At 35.6% G+C, this 25,959-nt stretch overlaps 1 protein-coding gene and 1 long non-coding RNA gene across 6 annotated transcripts in view; one reads left to right on the top strand and one right to left on the bottom strand.

The window, feature by feature from the left end:
• The window catches only part of LOC114047547, a 23,725-nt gene extending 3,158 nt beyond the window's left edge, over positions 1-20,567 (top strand). For 2 of the 5 annotated variants that reach the window (XR_003569622.1, XR_003569618.1), the window contains exons 2-4: positions 719-1,010; positions 3,303-3,420; positions 13,092-13,387. This is a non-coding gene — a long non-coding RNA (uncharacterized LOC114047547). Of the gene's footprint in view, positions 1-718; positions 1,011-3,302; positions 3,421-5,240; positions 5,280-13,091; positions 13,388-14,324; positions 14,415-20,271 lie in introns of those variants that run through there. The other 3 variants (XR_003569621.1, XR_003569619.1, XR_003569620.1) reach the window with 3 other exon arrangements.
• Positions 10,714-25,959, bottom strand: LOC114047546 (dimethylaniline monooxygenase [N-oxide-forming] 5-like). The gene is given in 8 exon segments (XM_027868371.1): positions 10,714-11,062; positions 13,055-13,127; positions 14,036-14,385; positions 17,642-17,841; positions 21,853-21,994; positions 24,149-24,315; positions 24,783-24,974; positions 25,825-25,959. Coding segments are annotated over 8 exon segments (1,608 nt in total).

The raw sequence follows: 25,959 nt of genomic DNA, 5'->3' as shown, positions 1-25,959 counted from the left end.
ATAATAATAATAACAACAACAGCAACAGCAACAATAATAATAATATGAAGACGACAATGATGATGATGACGATGATGTGTTGTTGTAGTCCTAGAACCTATGCTCTAGTGATGACCTTTTCTTCTTAGAGGTTCCTAGGCATGCAACATAAACAAGAAACCAATGAACTTGGTTTTAAATTCTGACTAGAACTTCTTCTTAGAGGTTCTTAGGCATGCAACGTAAATAAGAAACCAATGAACTTGGTTTTAAATTCTGACTAGAACTTACTTGTGCCATCTTTGGGCAAATCATTTAAACTTTTTGGGCCTGAGTTTCTTCATCTGTAATATTATGATGTTGGACTAAATGACCTCTGAAATCCCTTGTAACTTAGAATCCATATTCCAAATTTACACCCTCCTCTGTCCTCCAAACATTACAGTTCCCACACATCCTTCAAATGTACTATAACATTTTTAATAGTCTAAAAGCACCTTCAGTTTATTTGTTTATTACTAGATTACAATAATGATAAATTTCTTTATTCTCATATTTTCCCAAGAGGAGAAGGAGATAAAGATTTTGCATAAAATATTTCAGTCTACTTTTCTGATGAACTGTTCTATGCATAATGGAAGGGCTAGAGAAAATACTATACAATTTCTATGTTTGGGAAAAGAGAACTTTGGACTATTACTTTTGTTTCTAACTTTTGTTTCTCATTTTTAAATTACAGAAAAGTCAGAAGAGCTGTCAGAGGCCATTGCTAATCTCCTGATGAGTACTACCAGTTTCACATTTCCAGAAAACATAGACCCCTGAACTTGATGTCCATCCCTAATAGAATTCTGGAAAGGATTACTTAGTGGATGGCATATGAGCATTTATAAAGGAAAGTGGTAATTAGTAGGAATCAGATTAAGTTTATTAAAAGCAAACCATGATAGCCTAACATTATTTTCTTTTCCTATAGTGTTACTGGATTGGTAAATCAGAGGAATGCCATAGACATAGTAGTCTGGATTTAGGTAAGGTATTTCAGTCAGTGAACGAATGAATGAATAAGGAATTTATTAAATGCTTACTATGTGCAAAACGTTGTACTAAGTATTGGAGATATAAGAAAGGTGAAACACAGTTCCTGTTCTCAAGAAGTGAATATTTTGATGGGAAAGACAACATGTAAATGTCTAGATGTATTGTGTGCCCAAACTGTGATAGAGGTTTCTGGGCTCATATTGGTCTGATCAGCTACAATCAAACACCTATACATTGACCTGGACATTGTGATGTCATTTTGGCCCTCTTTGAGAATGAAGGACAAGAATGGAAGATATAAATGTGTAATACACATGTATTATCTATATATCTATATCTATCTATATCTACATATATATAGAGAGAGTATATGAGGGTAATGTTAAATATAAAGCATTGTAAGTTGGATAGGGAAGGTTTTCCTGCAGAAGAAGGGATTGAAGGAAGCCAAGGAAATTAAGTGGCAGAGATGTAGCAATCTGGTGACTGGAATCAGAGAAATTTCATAGTACATAATAAGGCCCCATTCAAAGGATCTAAGGTTCAGGATGAAGCTCCCTTTCTGATTAAAAACAAGGGAGAGCCCCAGTAACAGTTAAGGAGAGGAGAAATTGTATATAAGTTATGTATGCTACAGCAGGAGGGAGAATAGAACCAGACAGGGACCTTACTGGGCCTGAGATACAAAATTTGAGGAGAGTTATATTGATGCTAGAAGCAGGATAGATATTGAGAGAGGTATCAGTCACAAGGCTGATTTAATGTTGAGCCACTTGGGCAATAGATTGGGCAACAATTCAATGCAGAAAGGCAGAAATATTAAATGCATCCTTTTCAGATCACGATGCAATAAAAATTATATATAATAAAGGGCCATGGAAAGATAGACTAAAAATTAATTGGAAACTAAATAACCTAATCCTAAAGAATGAGTGGGTCAAATAACAAATCATAGAAGCAATCAATAACTTCATCCAAGAGAATGACAATAATGAGACAACATACCAAAATTTATGAGATGCAGTGAAAGTGGTTCTTAGGGGAAGTTTTATATCTCTAAATGCTTACATGAATAAAATAGAGAAAGAAGAGATCAATGAATTGGGCATGCAACTAAAAAAGCTAGGAAAAGAACAAATTAAAAATTTCCAACTAAATACCAAATAAGAAAATTTCAAAACCAAAGGAGAGATTAATAAAATTGAAATTAAGAAAACTATTAAACTAATAAAAACTAAGAGCTGGTTTTATGAAAAAGCTAATAAAATAGATAAAGCCTTGGTTAATTTGATTAAAAAAGAAAGAAAAAACCAAATTACCAGCATCAAAATGAAAAGGGTGAATTCACCACCAATGAAGAGGAAATTAAAACAATAATTAGGAGCTATTTTGCCCAATTGTATGCTAATAAATTTGATAATCTTAGTGAAATGGATGAATATTTACAAAAATATAAATTGCCCAGATTAACAGAAGAGGAAATAAATTACTTAAATAACCCTATTTCAGAAAAAGAAATTGAAAAAAGATATCAATGAACTCCCTAAGAAAAAATCTCCAGGGCCAGATGAATTTACAGATGAATTCTATCAAACCTTTAAAGAACAACTAATTCCAATACTATATAAACTATTTGGGAAAAAAAGTGAAGAAGGAGTCCTACCAAATTCTTTTTATGATACAAATTGTCCAATAGATTGATGAGTTTTATGAATTTCTTTTACCTAGAGGTCAGATAGGACCCAGGGTCTGACTCTGGGCTAACCCAAATTTGGGATTTAAATTCCCCTCGCTGGAAGGATTCAGGTTAAGAGATCCCAGGCTATAATTACATAAAAGTAGTCAAATTCTGAAAACTGGAAGCCTAAAGAGTATGGGTGACTTATACTATTTTCCATGTAGTCTTCTATGCCATAAGGGAACTTTCCAGATGAAGATGTCTGACAAGCACATCTGGACTATGCCTCCTTTTTGGCTTTTTTATTTTTTACATTTTGAAAAAAGCATTATTTTTGTATTTAAAAAATCCTAAGACAAACAATTTCTGAAGGACATCCCAGTTCAGGATAGCTCTGGAGAACTACTCCACACAGGGTTGGTTTGTTAGTTTTGTTTTTCTGCTTTTTGAATTTCAATTGATGCTGCACTCTAAACCTTACCACTGCTTTGTTGATCGATGAACATCTCTTCCTTTTCATTTCCTTTTCTGTTATCTTTGTCCCACTGACATTATCCTCTTTTTTCTTTAGCATCTAATGGAGGTAATGATAATATTCTTTCAGATGCTCCTGATTTCATTGAATTCCTTGGAAAAAGTGATAAAGAAGCTTCAATCCTTGGCATGCCCTGCTTCCTGCCACAGAACCTCTCAGTTCTCAAGGTGCTTAAGGACAATACTTGGTAAGTAATGAGTATAATCCTCTGAAAATGGAACATCAGCATGACAGCATGGTTTACCAAAAAGATTAAATGTATTTGAATGATTTCACAACATCCATGATCACATAATTAAGTGGTGTTGACCTGGCAGCTTGGATGTCCATATTGCACTGCAAATTAGCTAGTCCAAAAAGAATTAGCTATGTCCAAAAGAATGAAACCAAAACCCCTATTTCGCTCAAGGTCAAAATATAACACTCTTCATGGGCTCCTCTGGCTTTCATAAGTGCTTATTTATAACCTTGTCTTTGAACTTGTTAACATCCCTTAAAGAACAAAGACACTGTAATGGAAATTTAAGGACACAGATCGAAGTGTGATATCAAAAACAGAGGGTTGGACTTGAAGTCAGGAGACACCTGAATGTGAATCCTACCTCTGACACTTAGTTGCAGTGTGGCCATGGGTAAGTTGCTAAACATCTCTGAGCCTCCATTGCCTCATTTGTAAAATGAAGATCAATAATCTCTAATTTACAAAGTTGTCATAAAGTTCAAGTGAGAGACTGAAGTATTAACATTTAAAATTCACTGAGACTTTTGAGATACCTTGCATATAAGGCACTTTACAAACTTGAAGGTCCTATAGAAATGTCAATCGTTATTTATGAATTATACTTGAAGAGCCCACAAAGTGCTTGAAGAATGTAATCATCATCAGTGGAAAATGAGACCAATGATGTGGATGTAGTCTTGACTGTGCCTCTTGCTAACAACCCCTTTTAAACTTGCTTTGCCTCAGTTTGCTTAGATGTGAAAAGTTTTTTTTATGATATTTCGAGACCTACAAAATGCTCCAACAACTTACAAGAATCTCATGAAAGGAGTGCATATATTTTATAGATGGGAAAGTTTCAGAGTCTCCAGCTGCACAGCATTGTACTCCATATCATGGAGGGCACACAGCCTAGAGATGATTCAAGTCCTATTCAACAGGAGTCCGTAGTTTTAGACCCTTAAAATATCTCCAGAAAGATATGGGTCTGATGTATTTCTTTTCCACTTTATTTCCATTTCTATCTTCATCTTTCTCTCTCTCTGTCATGTCTATCATCCCTCACCATCTATTTCTGTCCATCTTTATTATCTCTATCTTTGTCTCTATCTCTAATTCTCTATTTCATATTTATCTCCATCTTTATTTCTATCTCTAGCTCTATCATCTCTAACTCTATCTCTAGCTCCATCACCTTTATCTCTAGCTCTATCTCTGTCCTTATCTTTATCTCTTCTTTTAACTCAGGTGTCCAAGCCATTACTTTTCCCTCATTCCCTCTATTTCTCCTCCTCCTCCTCCTTTTTTTTAAAGATTAGGAGTTTTTAACCTGAGATACATTGACTCCCAAGGGATCTGTGGAAATGTTTCTGAGGGTCTGAGAATGGGAAAAATGACTTTATTTTCACTAACTTCTACCTGAAATTTAGCGTTACCTTCAACTATTTATAAAGATTATTCTGAGCAGGGACTCACCAGACTGCCAAATAGATCCTTGTCATAAAAAGTTGAGTCTTGGTTTTAGAAAATTTGTTCCTAGAACAACTGGAGGACATAAGAGTTGTAGTAAAGTCTTAAATCAATCTAACACAATGAAAGCTGTCTTTCCATAACTTACATATTCTTTTTTATGTAAACAGTATTTTATTTTTTCTAATTACATGAAAAAACAATTTTCAACCTTCATTTTTAAAAATAATTCATTTTTAGTTTTCAACATTCATTTCCATAACATTTTGAATTTTAAATTTTCTCCCCCTCCCTCTTCTCTCCCCTCCCCAAAACAGCATGTAATCTGATACAGGCTCCACTTATACATTCATATTAAGCATATTTTCACATTAGTCATGATATAAAGAAGAATTAGAACTAACAGGAGGAACATGAGAATGAAGAAACAAAACAAAACAACAAAAGAATAGGAGAGCAAATAGTATGCTTCCATCTGCATTTAGACTCCATAGTTCTTTCTCCGGATGTGGATAGCATCTTCCATCATGAGTCTTTTGGCGTTGTCTTAGATTTTTGCATCGCTGAAAAGAGGTAAGTCTATCAAAGTCAGTCATCGCACAATTACTGTGTACAATGTTCTCCTGGTTCTGCTCATTTCACTCAGCATCATACAAGTGTTTCCAGGTTTTTCTGAAGTCTGCCTGCTCATCATTTCTTATGGCACAATAGTATTCCATTACATTCATATACCACAACTTATTCAGCTGTTCCCCAATTGATGAGCATCCCATCAGTTTCCAATTCTTTGCCACCACAAAAAGAGCTGCTATAAATATTTTTATGCATGTGGGTCCTTTCCCTGTTTTTTTTAATGTCTTTGGAATACAGCCCTAGAAGTGGTATTGCTGGGTCAAAGAGTATGCACAATTTTATAGCCCTTTGGGCATAGTTGCAAATTGCTCTGCAGAATGGTTGGATCAGTTCACAACTCCATCAACAATGCATTAGTATTCCAATTTTCCCACATCTTCTCCAACAGTTGTCATTTTCCTATTTTGTCATGTTAGTCAATCTGATAGGTGTGATGTGGTACCTCAGAGTCATTTTGATGTGCATTTCTTTAATCAATAGCAATTTTTTTTTAGCATTTTTTCATGTGAATATAGATAGCTTTAGTTTCTTCATCTGAAAACTGCCTGTTCGTATCCTTTGACCATTTATCAATTGGGGAATGACTTGTATTCTTATAAATTTGACTCAGTACTCTATATATTTTAAAAATGAGGCCCTTACCAAAGACACTGGCTGTAAAAATTTCAACATTCATTTTTATAAGACTTTTAGTTCCAAATTTCTATATCTTCCCCCTCCCTTCTCTCCTCCCCAGGATAGCAAGCAATCTGATATAGGTGATATGTATGCAATCATGTAAAACATATTTACACGTTAGTCATGGTGAAAGAAGAAACAGGACAAAAGGAAAAAATGAAAAAAAAAACAAAGAAAGTGAAAACAGTATGCTTCAATCTGCATTCAGACTCCATCAGTTCTTTTGCTGGATGTGGATAGCATTTTCCATCATCAGTCTTTTGGAATTATCTTGGATCATATACAGTCTCTTCTGGACCCCAAAACATTTCACATGCCACTGAAATAGTAATCTTCCTAGAGCACTACTTTCCCCATGTCACTCTCCAGATCCAAAATCTTCAGTTATCCTCTGTGGTTTGAAAAAACTCCTTAGGCTAATATTATAAGCCACTCATAGTCTCTCCCTATCCTGTCTTTCAACTTTATTTCCCATATTCCACACTACGCTTTGGTCAAGCTGATCTTCCTGTCTCCAACATTAATCAGTCAGTAAGCTTCTACTCCAAATCTACTATATACCAGGCACTGGGTTAAATGTTGAAGACAGGAAGATACAAATGAAATAGTCCCTGCCCTCAAGGTATTTAGATAGCATGTGCACAAATAAGTATATATGACATATAAAAATAAATAAGAGGTAAATTTGGGACCAGGGCTTGCTCATATTTGCATCACTGGCTCTCACCCTACTTGAGAGAGTAGATCTCCTTGGGTGACATGGCAGCCGAAAAGACTGATGCAATTTTAGGATTCCTTAAGAGAGACATAGTATCTCCTATGGGACAAGAGGTAATAGTTCATTGAAAAAGAGAGAGGTGATGGACTCAAGATGCAGAATGAGACACACATTTTTTTAACATGGCCAATAGGGGAATTTGTTTTGATTGGCTATGCATGTCTGTTACAAAGATTTTGTTTATTCTTTTATTTTTCCAGTGGGGGTGGGTGGGAAGGAGAGAAAAGAAATATTTGTCAATTGAAAAAAAAATAAAAAATAGAGATGGTGGACCTATTGTAGTCTGCCCTCATCAGATCACGTCTAGGATATTTTGTGAGTTCTGTATAACATCTTCTTTGGTAGGATATGGATAAACTGCAGCACACCCAAGGGAAGTCATCTAGGATGGTGAAAGATTTTGAGAGTATGTCATATGAGGGCCAGTTGAAACAACTGGGGATATTTGGCACAGAGAAGAGAAACCACAAAGGGGATTTGCTTATTGCCTTTCAATATCTGTAGGACTTTTATATGAAAGGATTAGACTTGTTTTGTTTCACTCTAGAAGGCAGAACTCATAGCAGTGAGTAGAAGTTGCAGAGCGATCCATGTAGGATTGATGTAAGGGAAAACTTTCTAACAGTGAGAGATAATCAAAAGTAGAATTGGCTGTTTCAGAATGAAGTGGATCTCCTTTTAGTATTGGTCTTCCAAGAAAGACTAGATGGCCTCTTGTGAATGTTTTAGAGAGGAGTATTATTTAGGTGCGGATGAACAAGGTCCCTTTGAACTCTGAGATTCTGTGATGATAGTAGAGTAGTGGGGGTGGAAGCCAAGTTACAGAGTTGAGGAGTGAATGAGTGTTGAGGAGGTGGAGACCATGACAGTAGTCTACTCTCTCCTTAACTTCAGATAGATTTGCAAAATACAAAACTTGGCTCATTAAAGGTGTTTTTACTGTCTCAGGTCTTTTGAGGGAAAGAATATATAAAGTCATATTTGTGATTCAAACATTTTAAGTTTTATAACTGTAAATATAATAGTACTCACTAGCTATTAATAGAATATGAGGCTGCTTAACTTTCTTTGTACTTAGTTCTAGCTTTTTTGGATCTCTCTGGGCTTCAATTGAAAACAAGGAAATTACACTAAATGGACTAAACTAGATGGCTCTCCTAGTCCCAATCCTCTCCATGGTTAAATCTAGGAATGATCCTATGTTCTCGAACAGAAAGTAGTGATTACAGAGAGTCAGCATAGCCTAAATAAGAATAGGCCGTGTCAGACTAAACTTAGCATCTTTTTTTCTTTTTTTATTATTTTTAAAAATTTATTTATTTTTAGTTTTCTACATTCACTTCCACAAGATTTTGAGTTCCAAATTTTCACCCCATCTCGCCCCTCCCCCACACCAAGATGGTGTACTTGGTATCTTTTTTAACAGGATTGTTAGATGGGTAGATCTTGGAAATAATGTATTTTGACTTTATCAATTCCTTTTTGTTGTTTACATTTGAGTAATTTTATGATATACCCCCATAATACCCTCCATCATAACAACAACAAAAACAACTGAGTGAAACTATCTAGCACAGTGATCATTGTCTGTCAGTGTATGTGACATTCAGTATTAGTAAACCTTTTCTTTCCTTTCTCTCAGCCAAGAGAAGAAATGTGTATTTCATTATCTATCCTTGGGAACCATATTGGTCGTTGCATCTAATATGACTTCATTTGTCATTTAGTGGTGTTTTCAATTAAATTATTGTAGTCATTATGTATATTATTCTAGCGTTTTTCTTTTTCATTCATCATCACTTCAGATAGTTTCCCTTGTTTTTCCATTCCTCATATTTGCTGTTTCTTATAGTGCATTAGTATTTCATTACATTCATATTACACAATTTGTTCAGCCACTCCCCAATTGACGGATATCTGATTTCATACCAGTTTTTTTTTTGCTACCGCAAATGTGACTATATACATACATGCACATACATATAAATATATATGTATGTATATTTATACATGTATACACACATACACATGATTTTTCTGTTTCTAATCTCCATTGGAATTTATATACAGTAGAAGGATCACTGAATCAAAGGATATTAATAGTTTAATAACTTTCACTTCCAAATTGTTTTTTAGAATAGCTAGACCAATTCATATCTCCCCCACCAAAGTGCATCTGTTTATTTGTCTTTTCATAGCTCTTGTCACAGTGTCTATTTTTATCTTTGCCAGTTTTCTGAGTATGAACTAAACCTCAGAATTATCTTAATTTCATTTTCTTTTATTACTAGTAATTTGAATCATATTTTCATATAGATGTAGATGGTTTGAAAAATGGTTATTTATGTAGTAAGGCCACAGGTCTATGGGGAATAGCTCTTAGTTGTATATATTTGTATAAATCTTCATGTACTTTGGATTGCAGACTATTAGAGATATTTGATTCAAATACATTTTTTTCCTAGTCAGCACCACTTCTTTGTAACATATTTGATAAAATATCTCGGGTTATTTTGGTTGGAAGTATATATAAATGTGGACAAGATGTTGGCAAAGTTATATATAGACTCAGAACTGGTTGACCTAAAGAGAAGTGAATAACGGGCCCATGTTGATATTAAAAGACAACTGGAGTGGAGTACTCAGGTATTTTTTTCCAATGACTTGGATGACGTCATGGATGGCATGCCTGTCACATTTGCAGATGACACAAATCAAGGTGTGTAGCCAACATGTTCATTGTTAGAATTATGATTCAAAAAGATCTTGACAGCCTCAAACATTGGGATGAGTGAAGTTCTGTGAAGTTAGGGATAAATATTATAGGGATATTATAGGGAAATAGGGATAAATATTATAATTTATGTGTGGGTTAAAATCAAGTTCACAAGAAAAAGATGGAGGTGTGAATTATTATCAATTCATTTGAAAAACTTCTTTAGGTTTTAGTAGACCTTACTTAACATTCAGCAAATAAAATCTATATGCTAAAAGGTGTCCCAGTGAAATTGTGGTTTTATTGGGCTGAACTTTTCACTAAAAACTCAAATTATCAATTGATTGTTTGCAGCACACTCAATCTCATTTTTGCTTTCAAAGATAGAACCAATGGTGGGGCCTCATAAAATTACTTCACTTATTTTTCCATTAACTATATGCCTTCTTCAGAATTTCTTGTCTTTTGTGGCTATATTCTCAAGGAGATATAGAAATAGATAGACAAATGGGTTCCCTCTAAAAAATCAAATGTGATCTTATGCTTCATTAAGAAAGGAACAGTGTCTAGAATCAGGGAATTTAGAGTCCTGTTGTACTGTGACCTGGTCAGAAAATGTATAAAGTATTATGTTCAGGCCTGGGTGGCACATTTTAGAAAGAGCAGAGCCAGATGATGATATCTCTTTTGATTAATTTTATGCCACATGAGAATTAATTAAAGGAACTGGGGATGCTTAGCCTGGAAAAAGAAAAGCTTGAGTGAGACCATTATTGGTCTAGATCAGGAGATTGTAAACTCAGGTCCATGAATTAAATTTTTTTTGAAACTAAAATTTCAATATAATTCCTTTCCTTTGTAATCCTATTTATTTTCTGGATTTAATAACCTTCTCCTGAGAAGTGGTCTATAGGCTTCACCAGATTGTCAAAGGGGGCAATGACACAAAAATGGTTAAGAACCCCTGATCTAGATGATAAAATAATTATACCTTAATTATAAAAATAAGAAAAAAGAGAGTACTAACACAGATACCTATATGCCACAAATACCTATAAAATGGAGGTTGACCATTGCTGATCACTTGGGTCCTCAAGGGTTTGATGATGCGTTCTCTTTGGGTCAGGATGGCTCTCCTGGCCCCATTCCATTTCCCAGGTCCCTGTAGTCGGTACTGGTATGGAGTGCAAGGACCAAAGAAAACTTCAAAGGCCAGTTTGGGATCCCAGAGGAAGAGTGACAGGAGGTTGGGTTTCACTTTTATTTCAGAGGCAATTTGATCCATGTAATCAATGAAAGGAACTCGTCGTATATCACGTGGGCTTTTCAGAAACCTGGAACCAGAAGGGAAAAAGGAGAAAATCTAAGTCTGAATCTATTCTCTATCCAAGGTACCTTCCAAGGACAATTTCCCAGTGCATTGTGTTGCTTATTTGGGAAGGTCTCAAAGAAGAACTAATATAAATGAAGGCAATTGTAGGTGACTCTAAATTGCATGATGTTAAGGTGACTTGGTTATATTTAGAGTGTATAGTCCTTTGTGTCTGTTCACAATGACCATTTTCTCTCCTTTATCTTTACTAGAGCTAGGTGAAAATTGCAGGCAGGTTTAGACAGATTTTTTCAAACACTTATTTTTTGCTTATTTTATAGAACATTTTATTGTGTCCTGCAATTGGTGGTCACTACATAAAGTTGCTCTGAAATCTAAGTGCTAAGCTTAATAATTAAAATATTACCAAGAAAAATTAATTTCATAGATGACATAAATAGATTTCCTTATTGTATCCATGAAATATATGCATGAAATATATTTGATATTCCATTTGTTTCATGCAATGCCAAGAGATTTAGAGGAAGGTTCACCCCCAGTTCATTGAGTGGACCACCCATGACAGATATACAGGAGAATATTGCTAAGAGTCACAGAATAGTCACACAGAATGAACAGGCAGAGATGACTTATGATCTGTATTATTGGAGGAAAGATTGGTGAGATCGTACTTCCATCAATGAATTGAAATTACAAAGATTGAAGTAGTGAAAAAATAGGCAGTTAGGTGGTACAGTTGATAGAGTTCTGGGTCTGAAGGCAGGAAGACCTGAGTTTAAATCTGGCCTCAGGACACTTAATAGCTGTGTGACCCTGGGCAAATCACTTAACTTCTGCCTCATTTTCCTCATCTATAAAGTGGAAATAATTAAGGCATTTTTCTCCTAGGGTTGTTAGCATTAATATGAGATATTTGTAAAATGTTTGTAAACTTTAAAGCACTATAAGAATTATCATTATAGGAATTATAGGAATATCATATTATAAGAATTATAGGAATATCATATTATCATTATAATAATAATAATTATTATCACCTTTAATATCACCATTATCATCATCATCATCATCATCATCATCATCATCATCATCATCATCATCATCATCGCTATGAATCTCTCCCCTTTAGGCCAAAGTCATTGGTTGGCCAAATTCTTCAAGAGTAGAAAACATACTCTAAATATGACCCATCTCATTCAGTATAATTCTGAATCTGTTCCTTATTCTGATGTTTGAGAATTGTTCTCCATCAAGATTGAACCCAATTAGAAATTTTGATCTCACTCCCAGAATTTAAGCAACTCATTTCTCTGGTTCTTTTGTCCTTCATAAGATGAATGAATGGGGTAGACCTACTATTATTTCATTGCCTCCTTGATAGGCTTCATCCATAAGAATACAGTATGACCAGGAAATGGGCACATAGCCTTGCCTTTTACAGGGGCAAATAACAACATCCAGATAACTAGAAATCCCCTGAATGTTCAATAGAAAATAACCAATGATAATGCTGAAAGTAAGGTCAAAATCAATTCAATTTGATTCATCAAATATATGTTAAGTGCCTATGAAGAGCAAAGCACTATTATTTAAACCAGGGCTTCTTAAACTTACTAGTGACCCCTTTTAGTCTTTTGGCAGTGTTCATTGGTGTTGCATGGCTTGAGGGCATGTGCAGTGCAAAGTGTGCATGCTTTGTGTTCAGAACGAAGGCTGCAGTGAAGTTGCTCGAGGCAACATGGGCAAGTACTACCAGAAACACCTTGGATTCATTACATGTTTGATTTTTAATTAATTTTGGGTCATTGCACATTCAGAAACCTTTTACTGTTGCCAAATTTTTTGTGACCTCATATGGGGTTGTAACCCACAGTTTAAAAAGCATTGATCTAGACCCAGATTCTGTGCTGAAAAAATATAAATGATACTTAACAGGTTAATACTTCAACCTAAACAAGTTGAATTATCTTTCATCAACAGTCAAGTTTCTTACTGATTTTCAATTTTGTCTCATATCTGTTTGATTTCAGCCATCATGTCACTTGCTGAAGGCAATTTGTTCAGCCCTAGGAAAGAAAATCCAGAATTTGAGCAGGACTGCCTGAAGAAAAAACTGAATGGAAAGAATGGTTTTTAGGAAGAAATTGTTGGGTCTACAGGTGGACTCCCTAAAATTCAAAGCCAAAGCCCTAACATGGGAAATCTTGATGAAGGGTGGGTTTGATTTTCTCTAGTTGTCAAAGCAGGAAGAGAAGCTACTCTCTTCATAATATCTAGCAGATCACTTGGATTTTCTTTAAACAATAAATCTTTGAATTGGAATTGACTTTGGAGAACAGATATTTTGGTTTTCTTATTCTACAGAAAATGAAAGTGAGGCTTGCTCGAGGGTACACAGTTAGTTCTCTGAGTTGGGACAAGACTCTCTAGCTCCCAAAGATCTTTCCATTATTTGGACAGCACATCTCTAGAATGTAAAATCTTTACTCTGGAATCTCCTTTTACTCCTGAGGGTCATTTTTTTTCACCCTGAAACTTTAAGAGCAGTGGTTCACATAACATTGTGCAATCTACTTCTAAGGAATCCTGTGATGTCATGAGGCCCACCACTGGCTTCACTTTGAAAAAAAAAGCCTCCCCCAAAATAACCAAATCAACAAACCCCAAACATGAATAGCTTTCGATAGTCCTTAGAACAATTCAAGCAATACTCTAATGCTCATTCTGTCTCCAAGAGAGATGCAGTGACACTATTAAGTAAACTGATAATGTTATCTCTCCAAGGGTTATTCAATTTTAATTAAGGGGTCTTAGAGAGTGAAAATCCTTAGAATAATTTCTCTAATGGTATAACTTGGGGCACTTTGATAAACTGATATCAAAGATGTTTTGGGCATGGCTATCCTACCCTCTTCTCACATCACATATTTGGCTCACTATTTTGTCTGTGTATAAAAACCAACCCTTTACACACCCTTGAATACACGTGTAGCCCACTGGCTCTGGAGTTCTGATACAGTAAGGGTAGCTCCGATTGGTTGAACAATGCCAACTAAAGCTAACATTGGCTTCTCAAGTTGAGGAGGAAATACAAATTTAAACACGGAACACTGGCTGTCAAGAACTTCTGAGTTGCCTTCTAAGAAAGAGAAATTGAAAGTGTATCCTGTGGCAAAGATAACAACATCAATACGTGCTTGAGAACCATCCTCAAAGATGACAGCACTTTTAGTGAATTCCTTCACATTTGGTTTTACTTGTAGCCTTCCAGTAATGATGTGATTGGGCAACTCATCACTCAGGGTAGCTTGATGGCTCAGAAACCTTTGGGATAAAGAAGGAAATCCAAGCAAGTGAGTATAAACATTCTTTTTGAGGGTGAGTTAATTACAAATTTCAAGGAAAAAATATAATTTGTCAGATTCTGTTTAGCAATTTTTCAGCCCCTACATAGGGAATGGAAGTAGGTCTTCACTCTTAGAATAACTACATGCATGTAATGCTATGTACAGTCAATTCATTTCCTCAGCTTATATTGTACATAGAGAATAGATTCCATAGGCTTGAACTATGTAGCACAAAGGTGTACCCAGTGGCACATGGTTATTTGCTAGCTCTACGATAATATCTGTGTATATATGAAAAAAATTGGTAGTGATAGTATCCAATGGGAATCAAGAGGAATAACATATATTTTCATTCCTGTTTCATTGTTTTAGATTTTTAAATTTTTTTATTAATTTATTTTTAGTTTTCAACAATCACTTCCATACATTTTTGAGTTTAAAATTTTTCTCCTCCCACCCTGTCTCTGTCCCCAAGTCAGTGTGCAATCTGCTATAGGCTCTATATATACTTTCCTATTAAACATATTTTCATGTTATACATGTTATAAGGAAGAATTAGAACCAATAGAAGGAACTGCAAGAAAGAGAAAACAAAACAAAACAGAAGAAAAAAAACAGCAAATAGTATGCTTCAATCTGCATTCAAACTCCATAGTTCTTTCTCTGGATGTGGATAGCATTTTCTATCATGAGTGTCTTTGAGATCCTTGCATTGCTGAGAAGTGCTAAGTCTATCGAAGTTAGTCATTGCACAACGTGGCCGTTATTGTGTACAACATTCTCCTGGTTCTGCTCACTTCACTCAGCATCAGTCCATACAAATCTTTACAGGTTTTCCTGAAGTCCACCTGCTCATCATTTCTTATAGTATAATAGTATTCCATTACATTCATATACCACAACTTGTTCAGCCATTCCCCAATTGATGAGCATCCTCTCAATTTCCAATTCTTTGCCACCACAGAAAGAGCTACTATAAATATTTTTGTACATGTGGTTTCTTTTCCCATTTTTATGATCTCTTTGGGGTACAGCCAGAAATGCTATTGTTGGGTCAAAGGGTATACACATTTTTATAGCCCTTTGGGCATAGTTCCAAATTGCTCTCCAAAATGGTTGGGTCAGTTCACACCTCCACCAACAATGCATTAGTGTTCTAATTTTCCCATATCTTCTCCAACATTTATCATTTTCCTGTTTTGTCATGTTGGCCAATCTGATAGGTGTGATGTGGTGCCTCAGAGTCATTTTGATTTGCATTTCTCTAATCAATAGTGATTTAGAGCATTTTTTCATATGACTATAGATCCTTTAATTTCTTCATATGAAAACTGCCTGTTCATATCTTTTGACCATTTATCAATTGGGGAATGATTTGTATTCTTATAAATTTGACTTAGTTCTCTATATATTTTAGAAATGAGTCCCTTATCAGAGACACTGGTTGTAAAAATTCTTTCCCAGTTTTCTGCTTCCATCCTAATCTTGGTTGCATTGGCTTTTTTTGTGCAAAAACTTTTCAATTCAATATAATCAGAATTATCCATTTTGCATTTCATAATGTTCTCTATCTCATGTTTGGTCATAAATTCTTTTGTTCTCCGTAAATCTGACAATTCCTGTTTCATTTTGACAATTTGTTCAGTCAAAGAATTTTATAATCTTGAAACTGGGCCAAACCTGTGGTTCCCCTCCAACCTGTTTGACTGTTCCTTCTCAATTATTTTGCTGAACCTTTATCCAGGGTACACCCACTTACTATGGGTGTCTCTCAAGACTTTGTTTATACTTTTTTGTACTCTGTACTTTTTTGCTTGATGATCTCATCAACTTCCCTCAACCTCAGTTTCCTCATCTATAAAATGAGGATGATAAAAGCACCTATCTCCCAGGGTTATTGTAGAGATTAAATGAGATAATATTTGTCAAGTGCTTTGCAAACCTTAAAATACTATATAAATGGTAGCAAAGAAGAAAAAAAATCTACTCCTAACCTCTCTCCTGGCCTCCAGTATCATATGTCCATCTGCCTTTTGGATATCTCAAATCAGACATTTCATAGATATCTTAAACTTACTATGTCCAAACTAAACATATATTGCCCTCCCCCAAACCTTTCCTTTTCCTAATTTTCCTACTACTGTTGAGGGCACGACCATCTTCTCAGTCACCCAGGTTGGCAACATAGGCATCATCCCCAATTCCTCCCTCTCACAATCCCAGTACCTGATCTGTTACAAAGTCCCAGTGAGTCTACTTTTGTAACATTTCTCATCTAAACCTCCTTCTCTCCTCTGACACTGTCATCACATTGGTTTAGGTCCTCCTTAATTCATGCTTGGACTATTTTCAATAGCCTGCTGATGAATCTTTCAGTCTCAAGTTTCTCCCACTCCTGTGTATCCTTTTTATACTAATTGAGATCTAGCTATATTATTGTTTCCATTATGAATGTAATATTTATGGATTTGAAAAAGCTTTTTTTTTTTAATTAAAAAAGTCAAAAATTAGGCCTGAAAGGGAAAAACTGGAAGCCAGGGTTGGATATTGTAGAGACAAGTTTGGGCTAGATAGAGGGGAAAACTTCTTAATATTTAAAGCTATCAAAAAATGGAATGGTTTGAGCTGGGAAGTTTCTGGTTTCTCACTAGAGTGCTTTAAAGACTATCTAGATGGTTGTATTTTACAGGGTATTCTGTTTCAAGTATGGGTTACTAGATGCTGGTTGTATTTATTATATCTACTAATAGTTTCTAGTATAAATCGATAATAGATGTATCTACTGTATTTTCCCTTTAACTTTGAGATTCTGTGATTCTTCAATTAATCAATAACTATTTCTAGCCCACACCATTTTTTTTCCCTGAGAAGCAACTTTCCTAAGTGTAAAGTAGTAGGTACTTTTATTTCTCCTAAATATACTTCTAAGTTATTTGATAACATGGAGAGAACACTTGTGATCTAGGCAATAGGCACCATCTTCTAAGAAATTAATTTCTCCTTTTTGGGAAGCAATTAAGTGTGACAGCCTAGGGACTCATGAGAGAAGAACATATGGTGTGCATCCCCAAACAATATAGGTGACTGTAAAATTAGCAAAATGTTCTCACTCCATGATCCCTGGTAGAATGTATAGTTTTAATCTACCTCTAAGGTTGTTAATGGACTTGCTGACTCCAGTAACCAAAGGGAAATCTTTAAAAGAACAAAACAAAACAACTTTTCAATCATACCTATGTTTAGGCTGTAGACCATAAACATCATGGTTAAACAGTGCATTCAATTTATTCTCTGCCCACTTATTGATCATGGAAGCTGTTAGCATTCTATTGATGATGCTATGAAAACGAGTGAAGAGTACAGTGTCCATGGGATTTCCATTATCCCAAACACAGTTCCATATCCATGCTCCTCTCCTTGTGCTGAGGAAAACCTAGAAGACAGAGATGTGGTTACAAAATATTTTTGTTTCAATGTTATATTACCATTTCAGACAGTTTATTCAGGTGATAGAGAGCCATAGTTCTTATCTCAAATCTTCATTCTCAGGTCTCCCACCATCTCCTTTCAGAAAAATTTATTTGAACACTGTACATTTCCTTAGTTTGTCCCTATCCCCCATTTTAATAATAATAATAATAACAAAATAATAATAATAGTGATGATAACTCACATTTCAAAATATTATCTCATTTTATCCTCACAACAGCCCTAGTAGGGAGGTGCTATTATTATTCTCATTTTATGAATGAAGAAACTGAGGTAGTATAATTATATAAGGCTGGATTTGAACTTAGGTATTCCTGCCTCCTCGGGTCAACTAGGTGGCACAGTAGATTGAGCTCTGGGCCTGGAGTCAGGAAGACCTGAGTTCAAATCTGGCCTTATACATTTATTAGCTATGTGACCTTGGGCAAGTCACTTAACCCTGTTTGCTTCAGTTTTTTTATCTGTAAAAATGAGCTGGAGAAGGAAATGGTAAATCACTCCAGTATCTTTGCCAAGAAAACCCCAAAAGGGGTCAGGAAGAGTATGGTACAACTGAAAATGACTAAAATTTCCTGACTCCAGATTCAGCACTCCATATGCTGGGCCACCTAACTGCCCCTAGGGGTAGCTCCAACAAGAGTAAGCGATGATTGGAAAACTATTCCTCCAGTCTAAGAAAAATCATAACATGTGACTCTACTCAGTGATTATCCCTGTTAGGTTAGAAGCTTCCTGAGAAGAAAGATTTTTATTTATTTTTGTATTCCTAGCCCCCCCTAGCCAAAAGGTTTGCAGGTACTTTTAATGGATCCTTGATCTAATTGCTGTGGGGATTTCCCTTCAACGGGGGGCAAATTACATCTGTATTTTCTTATCTGTATTTTCTCATCCCATGCAACCCTTGTCCTTGTCTTCCCATGGATCCCTCATTGAGGATCTACCTAATGTACTGGATGCCTTCCTCCAGGTCTTGAACATTTCATGCAAGCCAATGTATCCCTTGGCATTTTCATCCATTAGCATTTGCTCTTCTTAAATAAGGAGTCCACTTCTTCTTTTTGAACATATATTTGGTGAATTATATCTTTTTGTGTTACCTCTTGCATGTAAATCATCATTGCTGAATAATGTGTTATAATATATGATTATATAGTGTCATGTTATATATCTCTATATAATATATAATTATATGTTATATTATATATACATATCTATGTATCCTGTGATTATATGATATTGTATGATATATACACTATATATAAAACTATACATACATATGTTTATATATACACATATGTAAGTACATACATATATAGTGGCACATATTTATCAAATGTGACAGTCCACTTATGTATACCATGCATCTATCTCCTTTGCCTTTTGGGACACATGAAGCTTTGACTCTTCATGCATAGTAGTGTTTTATGATTCACAGCCATATAGTATCTCCTAGAGAATATTGGTGTTTAAAAAAGATGGATTTGGGATTCAAAGAGGTGCTTTGGAATTATTTGTAATTCTCCAATGGAATCCAACCCAATCTCATACTTTCAGTTCTGGGTCCAGTTCATTGTCCTTTACTATTGCCTAAGATACATGTGTTGGTAGGCTAACTCAATGGGATGCCTAACCAAAGACATATAGCCTGGACAATTGATATTCTTTACCCATTTGTTTTTTCTATAAGTATTATGAAGTCACTCTATGATGGACATCGATGGATTTTATTGAGAAAGAAAAAAAAGAAAACAAAAGAGTGTCATTGAAGTATCTTTAAAAAATATGTATAAGAAAACAGAAAGAAGGCCAAAAAGATGCAGAGACAAGCAGGACAGCTTTGAAAATTACAAGTTATTTTAAATACTTTAGAAAAAGAAAATCCAACTGCACATAATGTAGCTCTATAGTTTCATGTACAATCCTCTTTTTCTTTTCTACTGATTATTTGGAAACACTCGTTTTATTTGTTGCTTGTTAAGAATAAAAATAAATTTAAAAAAGGGAAGGCCCTGCAGTGTTTCAGAGTTTGATAAAATCAGCACAATGTTGTCCACAAAAAAAGAAGCATATGAATGACCTCTTCATTTATAGGGAAGTTGGTTTCAATCTGAACACTGTATTAACATCTCCCAGGACATGGGCAATAATCTTCAGTAAATATGTGTCTCCCCATATAAGGCCTTACATGATATTGATAATTAGAATATGATTGAAAAGGGCAAATTGTATGTTTATATCTATCAAGGAATCTCATATAAAATTACATTCCTGGGAGACACTTTGTTGGAAGAAAAATTTTAAGGTTATTTTGTCTTTCTACTGAGTCTAATGCTTTTAAAATAATAAACAAAAATAACTACTTCGTATGTTTTAGGAAATTGTGAAACTGAGAAGATATGATCTACAATGGAAAATTGGGAAAGCTGTCTGAATCCAAATGCATTGGTTCTACTGTGACTGATGATCAAAGATGATCAGATTATAGAAACGCCATTGAATTGGTTCCATTTTGCCAATTTGTTTTCCTCCTTCTAGTTTCATCTACACATTTTCTTGAGATGATCTGGCTCAATTGTATGTTATGACTAGCTTTCTTCAAACTCCTTTTCCTCTATCCCATTCTTGCATTATTTTGTAACACAATGTGACTCAATTATCTTCCACCATACTCCTCCCTAACATTTTGTAAATAAATTCATTTTGTAAACTATTGCTTCCCTTGCCTAACATGTTTCTCTTTTTGATTAGGAGATTATGTATACTGGCTGAGATGGTCTGAATTCTTTTGGCCTACTCATTGCTTATTGCTTCATATTGTGAAATTTCTATGGGAAATGTTGACGATCTGAATGGATGTATTTTCCTGTCTCTGTTTTTAAATTTTCAACACTAATAACAAAACGAGACAATATTTTTAAAGCACTAGCACAGTTCCTGGCTTATAGTAGGTGCTTAATAGATGTTTGTTCCCTAATAACTTATTCAAATAGGTCATATTAGAACTATTATAATTATAAGCAATGTCTTCTCATCTTTATGCTTCTAAGTCAATGTTCTTTTAAAAACTCTTTCCTCTATGTAGTAGGTAGTGAGACTATACGTAGTTAACCAATTGTTTCCTGATGTCAAGATATAGAGTCACATCTTACACATAAGTTAGGTTCTAAAGTCGGGATGAGGGCAAAAATCATCATAGTCAAAATGACACTTTCTTAATTCTGTTTAATCATTCATAAAGTATAGTAGATAAGGGAAATTGGCATCCTATTAGCTTTAGGATAAGGATTAGCTCTAGGGGTTGAGTAGTTTGGTTGGGGTGCTAGTCAGGGTTGAGCATGAGATGCTCTACTTATCCTGTTCCCAACCTTCTTCCATCTTTCCCTTCATCTGCCCTCTAGGGTTCCTGGGATTGAACTGAGAGGTGGACAGTGATCTCTGAGGGGGTGAAGAGAATGATATTGAGTTGGGGGTCAGATTCAAATTTCTTATCTGTCTCAGGATTATTCTAGTACATTATTTAAATTGCTGTATTCTCTCTATCTCTGTCTCTCTTTATATCTCTCTGTCTGTCTATCTCTTTCTCTTTCTCAACCCTCAAATACATGTAGTTGAATTCACACAAGTTAAATACATGTCTTATGTTATTCTATTATAGTAAATCTCAAAAAAAAAACTTACACACCATATTATTCTTACTGTATTTCTCTTCTCCAAATAAAGTAGGGAAGAAAAATTCTATAGATGGTTAATATTACTTTAAGTTGTTGGGAATCCTATCTCATGCTGACCAAATCTTACCCAAGGAAACAGGTGAAGTAGCAGCTGAAACTGGGGTAACATTAATTACTTAGTAATGGATAGAAGTTTCCTCTGCTAAGGTTCTATATACTTTGCATATCAGAGATGGTGATGGGTGGGTTGTTCTGAAGCAAAGAGTAATTTTTTAAAGCCAAACCTGTTTAGCCGCACAACTGAGCTCACTGGCCACATCTGCTCCAGAATTTCCAATGCCGACCACAAGGATTTTCTTCCCTAAAAATTTTTCAGGACTTTTATAATTTCAACTGTGAAAATAAAGGCCTTTGAACTTTGTGATGCTTGTGAGGAAAGAAAACCAAGATGCTTAGCACCTGACCTCAACAGGGGAATCAGAAGGGTTTTATCTTTAGTAATCTCTTGGTATGTATTTTCTCTTCTTTAAATAGCTAGCATTTAGACAGTGTTATGGTCTGCAAAGGTTTGTTTCATAAATGCATATTACTAACTTTGTCCTCACAGCCATCCTGGAAGGCATGATTATATCCTTATTTTACAGATGAAGAAATGGATTCACAGAGAAGTTAAGTGGCTTGCCCAGGATCACACAATTACTAAGTCTCTGAAGCAAGATTTGAACTCCATACTACCTGACTCCCAGTCCAACACTTTATTCACTGTGCCACCTAGTTGCTTCTATGTGTTTTCCAAAATGTCTTTCTTAACTAAAAGTTTAAATAGAACTTCTTGTTGGTTTTTGATTACCCATGCAATTTTGTGTCCACTTAACTTCACATTTCAACCAGATGTCCACTCAAGCCATTTTGCCATCTTTCCCGTCACTATTGCCCCACTTCTCTCCACTTAGAACAGTAACCATCTTTGGACCAAACATCCAAAAGCCAGGTTCCCAGTCCTTGGGGAAATTAGTCCACTTGACTTTGGGAGCCTTGCCCTGGGAATGAGCTGTCTTGATTGGTGACTGAGTATAATTTACCCACTCTATTGTACCTAGCTGGCCCAACATCAGAGCATGCTCTATATCCCATCTAGCCATCCATCCAGGCCATCTTGCTATCTGCCCTACCACTGCAACAGTCTTCCCTCCACAACCCCCAACATATATACATATATCCAGATTTATTCTTGCTTTGGGCTCAAAAATCAAATCAATAATATTGCTTCTGGACAGGGCATGCCAACTGACTCTTCTATGGATTAACTCTGTAGTCCCCCTCCTAGTCATCAGAGTCCTATATCATCCTATCTCTCCCTATTAGAATGTAGTTTCCTTTACAGCAAGGGCTGTTTCATTTTTTGCATATGTATCCCCAGTGCTTATCATAGTGCTTGGCACAGAAAATAGGTTTAATAAACATTCATTCATTCAGAAAAGAAGCAAGAAATAGTCAGCCTATCCATTGTCAAAGCTCAGTGACAGAGCTTGTATCCAAACAAAATGTAAATATTTCTTTAAAAAAAACTTCAAAAAATTCTCTCCTTTTCAACCCACACATTACTTAACATTTAGAAAAATCTCAACACAAGGTTTCTAATATCAGTGATTTCCATTGGCATGCCAAAGAAAGCATTTGATGAATGGGTTGCTATGCTGTGTTTCAGTTGTCTTTGGAGTCCATTTTCATACTATAAAGTAACATTGGAGGAAGACCATACCTACGTACTAATGAACTTGAAAATGACTTTTCCTGGAACTTCGGATAATGATGAACCATCAGCTTTGCCAAGAAGATTCTAAGAAGAATCATAGAAGTTGAAACACCAATTTGAAGGCAAAAACAGTTATAATTCAACAATACATAAAAACTCCAACTCTTATTTTTTTTTTTAGAATAGATAAGGATTGCATCTTTAGGTATGGCTATCTATGTATCAATCTTTTAAGGGAGGATTGTCTCCCTGAATCCTATGGAGGAGATTGGGAAACATTGCTCTGTAGGTATTAAGTCTAAGCATATTGGCAGTTTTGTTCACGTCTTCCTTTTCAATCTCGTCCTTAAATATTAAGGGGTTAGGGGAAAAGTTAGGTAGGTATTACTTTTCAGAAACACATTTAAGTGGATCTATAATCTCATCAGGGTGATCATTCCCTCTGATGATTACAGCCTATCCATGCCTACCCATCCTGACCTTTTGACTATATCTTCCCATAAAATCACCACAGAGGACCCACCCAATGTGCAGTTGAGTGGCAGAGTCAAGAGAACACAGTATTTGGAGTCAGTTATTGATGGTTATTTCTAAAAGCCAATGCTCTTCTGAATAATCTCTAGCTTCAGAGCTAAGCAAGGGGGCCTCAAACACTTGTCAGTCACTCCTGAATTATATGCTGACTTTAGGGTTGTTGAGAACTAGTATTATTTCATTATTTTAAGCTACCAACAAGAAAAACTGACTAATTTCTTGGCCATTCTTTTGACAATATAGTATATTTCTCTTGAAATATTATAATTTTCCCTGTCCTTCCATGTTACTTACCTGGAAAGGTCTCTAATGGAAAATAGGGATCATTATAATAGCCACTGCAAACCACGATGGCATCAAAGACATAGGATTCCTGCTTCCCATTGGCATCTACTACAACATCCCATTGGCCAGTGGAAGAGAAATCAGAGTGCTTCCTCACACTGCACACCTTTGGCTGGGAACAAATGGACAAAAACAGGTCATTTTGCCCTCCATCTTTAGCTTCCATCCTTTTGCAGAATGCTAGTTCTCAATCTAGTAGATCACAGTTTTTGTAACCTGAAAAGTTTCATTGCCTACATGAGGCTCTGGTAACTGCACTCTCTACTGGAAACTAGTTTCCCTGAACAAAAAAATAGTGCCTGGTTTGTTGTTAATCCACATTGAGAGAACAATGAATTTGAACTCAATCTTTCTGTCTAAAATTCTAACTATATGACTATCTTTTTCTTGAAGAAAAGTAGAAGAAAACCCTTTGCATGCTTTGTAAGATGCTAATGGGAGAGTCTCAGCTTTAATGCTTTGCAGAAAATCAGATGTTTTTCAAGGATAGACTGAACTTGGGCATCTCTTTCTACTTAATTGCATGGACTTTATCCATAAGCAATCTGCCTGAAATCTGGTTACTCTTTCCTTACTTACCAGGAAGTGGACGTACTTCAGAAGATCAAAGTGCTTGACATACAGCCAAAGATACTTCATAATTTTGGAATTATGGAAGGAATTGGGGTAATGATCAGGAAAAGGATAATCACTATAGGCTGTCATCTCCTTGGAAGAGATGCAAGTCCTTGACTTGTAGACACTGTAAGGCCTTCCAGGTTCATAGTTTTCCTACAGATAACAAAGGACTTTAGTGTATCAATAAGAAAAACGAGGTCTATGCCTAACGAAGAACATTTCAGATATGGCAAAAAGTGAGGCTTCCAGGTTTATTGCTAAAAGAAAAGATTCCTTAGGGGAAGCAATTGAAAAAATATGTTATTAATCCTCTTAACTTATTTGAGATTTTGGTTCCATTTCCCCCGAATTAGAAATGTGTCTTAAGGAATAATGCTATACCGGAGAATGTGGGCGACCCAGTGGATAGTGGCTTAGCCTTGGAATCAGTATAGCCTAATTTGGAATCTCTCCTCTGACCTGTACTGGCAGTGTGACTCTCACTTCACAGTAGCCCAGGCATCTCTCTAAGACCATTAATTGAAGTTGCCGATTTGTATTGGTAGAATGAGTTTCTTCCACATGAGCTCCCAACTCTGACCTACTAGAGTATAGACCTAGAGAGAGGGTTAGGCTTAGAATTTTCAAAACAGCACAAACATTTAAAGAATTCTTTTTCTTAATTTTATGATCCAGTACTAAAGGCACAGTAGCATCCTAGAAAGGATGCTGGATTTAGCAGTTTGACTCTGCTATTTTAATAAGCAAGTCACTAACCCTCTTTGGGTCTTAAATTCCTCATTCGTAAAATGGTGGGTACTAGATGATTTCCAAGTTCCCTTCTAACTGTCTATGGCTCTAGGACTGTCTGGCTGTTGTCCTAGCTGACGAAAAATTGGTGCCAACTTTATCTACCATTTTGATACTTTTGAGGATTCATGATGTCTTTGCTGTGAATATTCTCTGCCCCGATTCATATCATGACTCCCACTATCACCAAGATCAGCAGAAAATTTGAACTTACTTCATATCTCCAGAGTCCTCCAATGTCATGACTTCCTTCAAAGCAAGTGGGTTCCAGTCCTTCTTCCAGACAGACTTTAATGGCACCCAGTCCACTGACCCTAGCTCCAATCACTGCAATTCTTTTTGCTGGCAT

Source organism: Vombatus ursinus, unplaced genomic scaffold, assembly GCF_900497805.2.
Source record: "Vombatus ursinus unplaced genomic scaffold, bare-nosed wombat genome assembly UNPS02014789.1, whole genome shotgun sequence".
Lineage (NCBI taxonomy): Eukaryota > Metazoa > Chordata > Mammalia > Diprotodontia > Vombatidae > Vombatus > Vombatus ursinus.
This window is presented reverse-complemented; position numbering and strand designations above follow the sequence as displayed.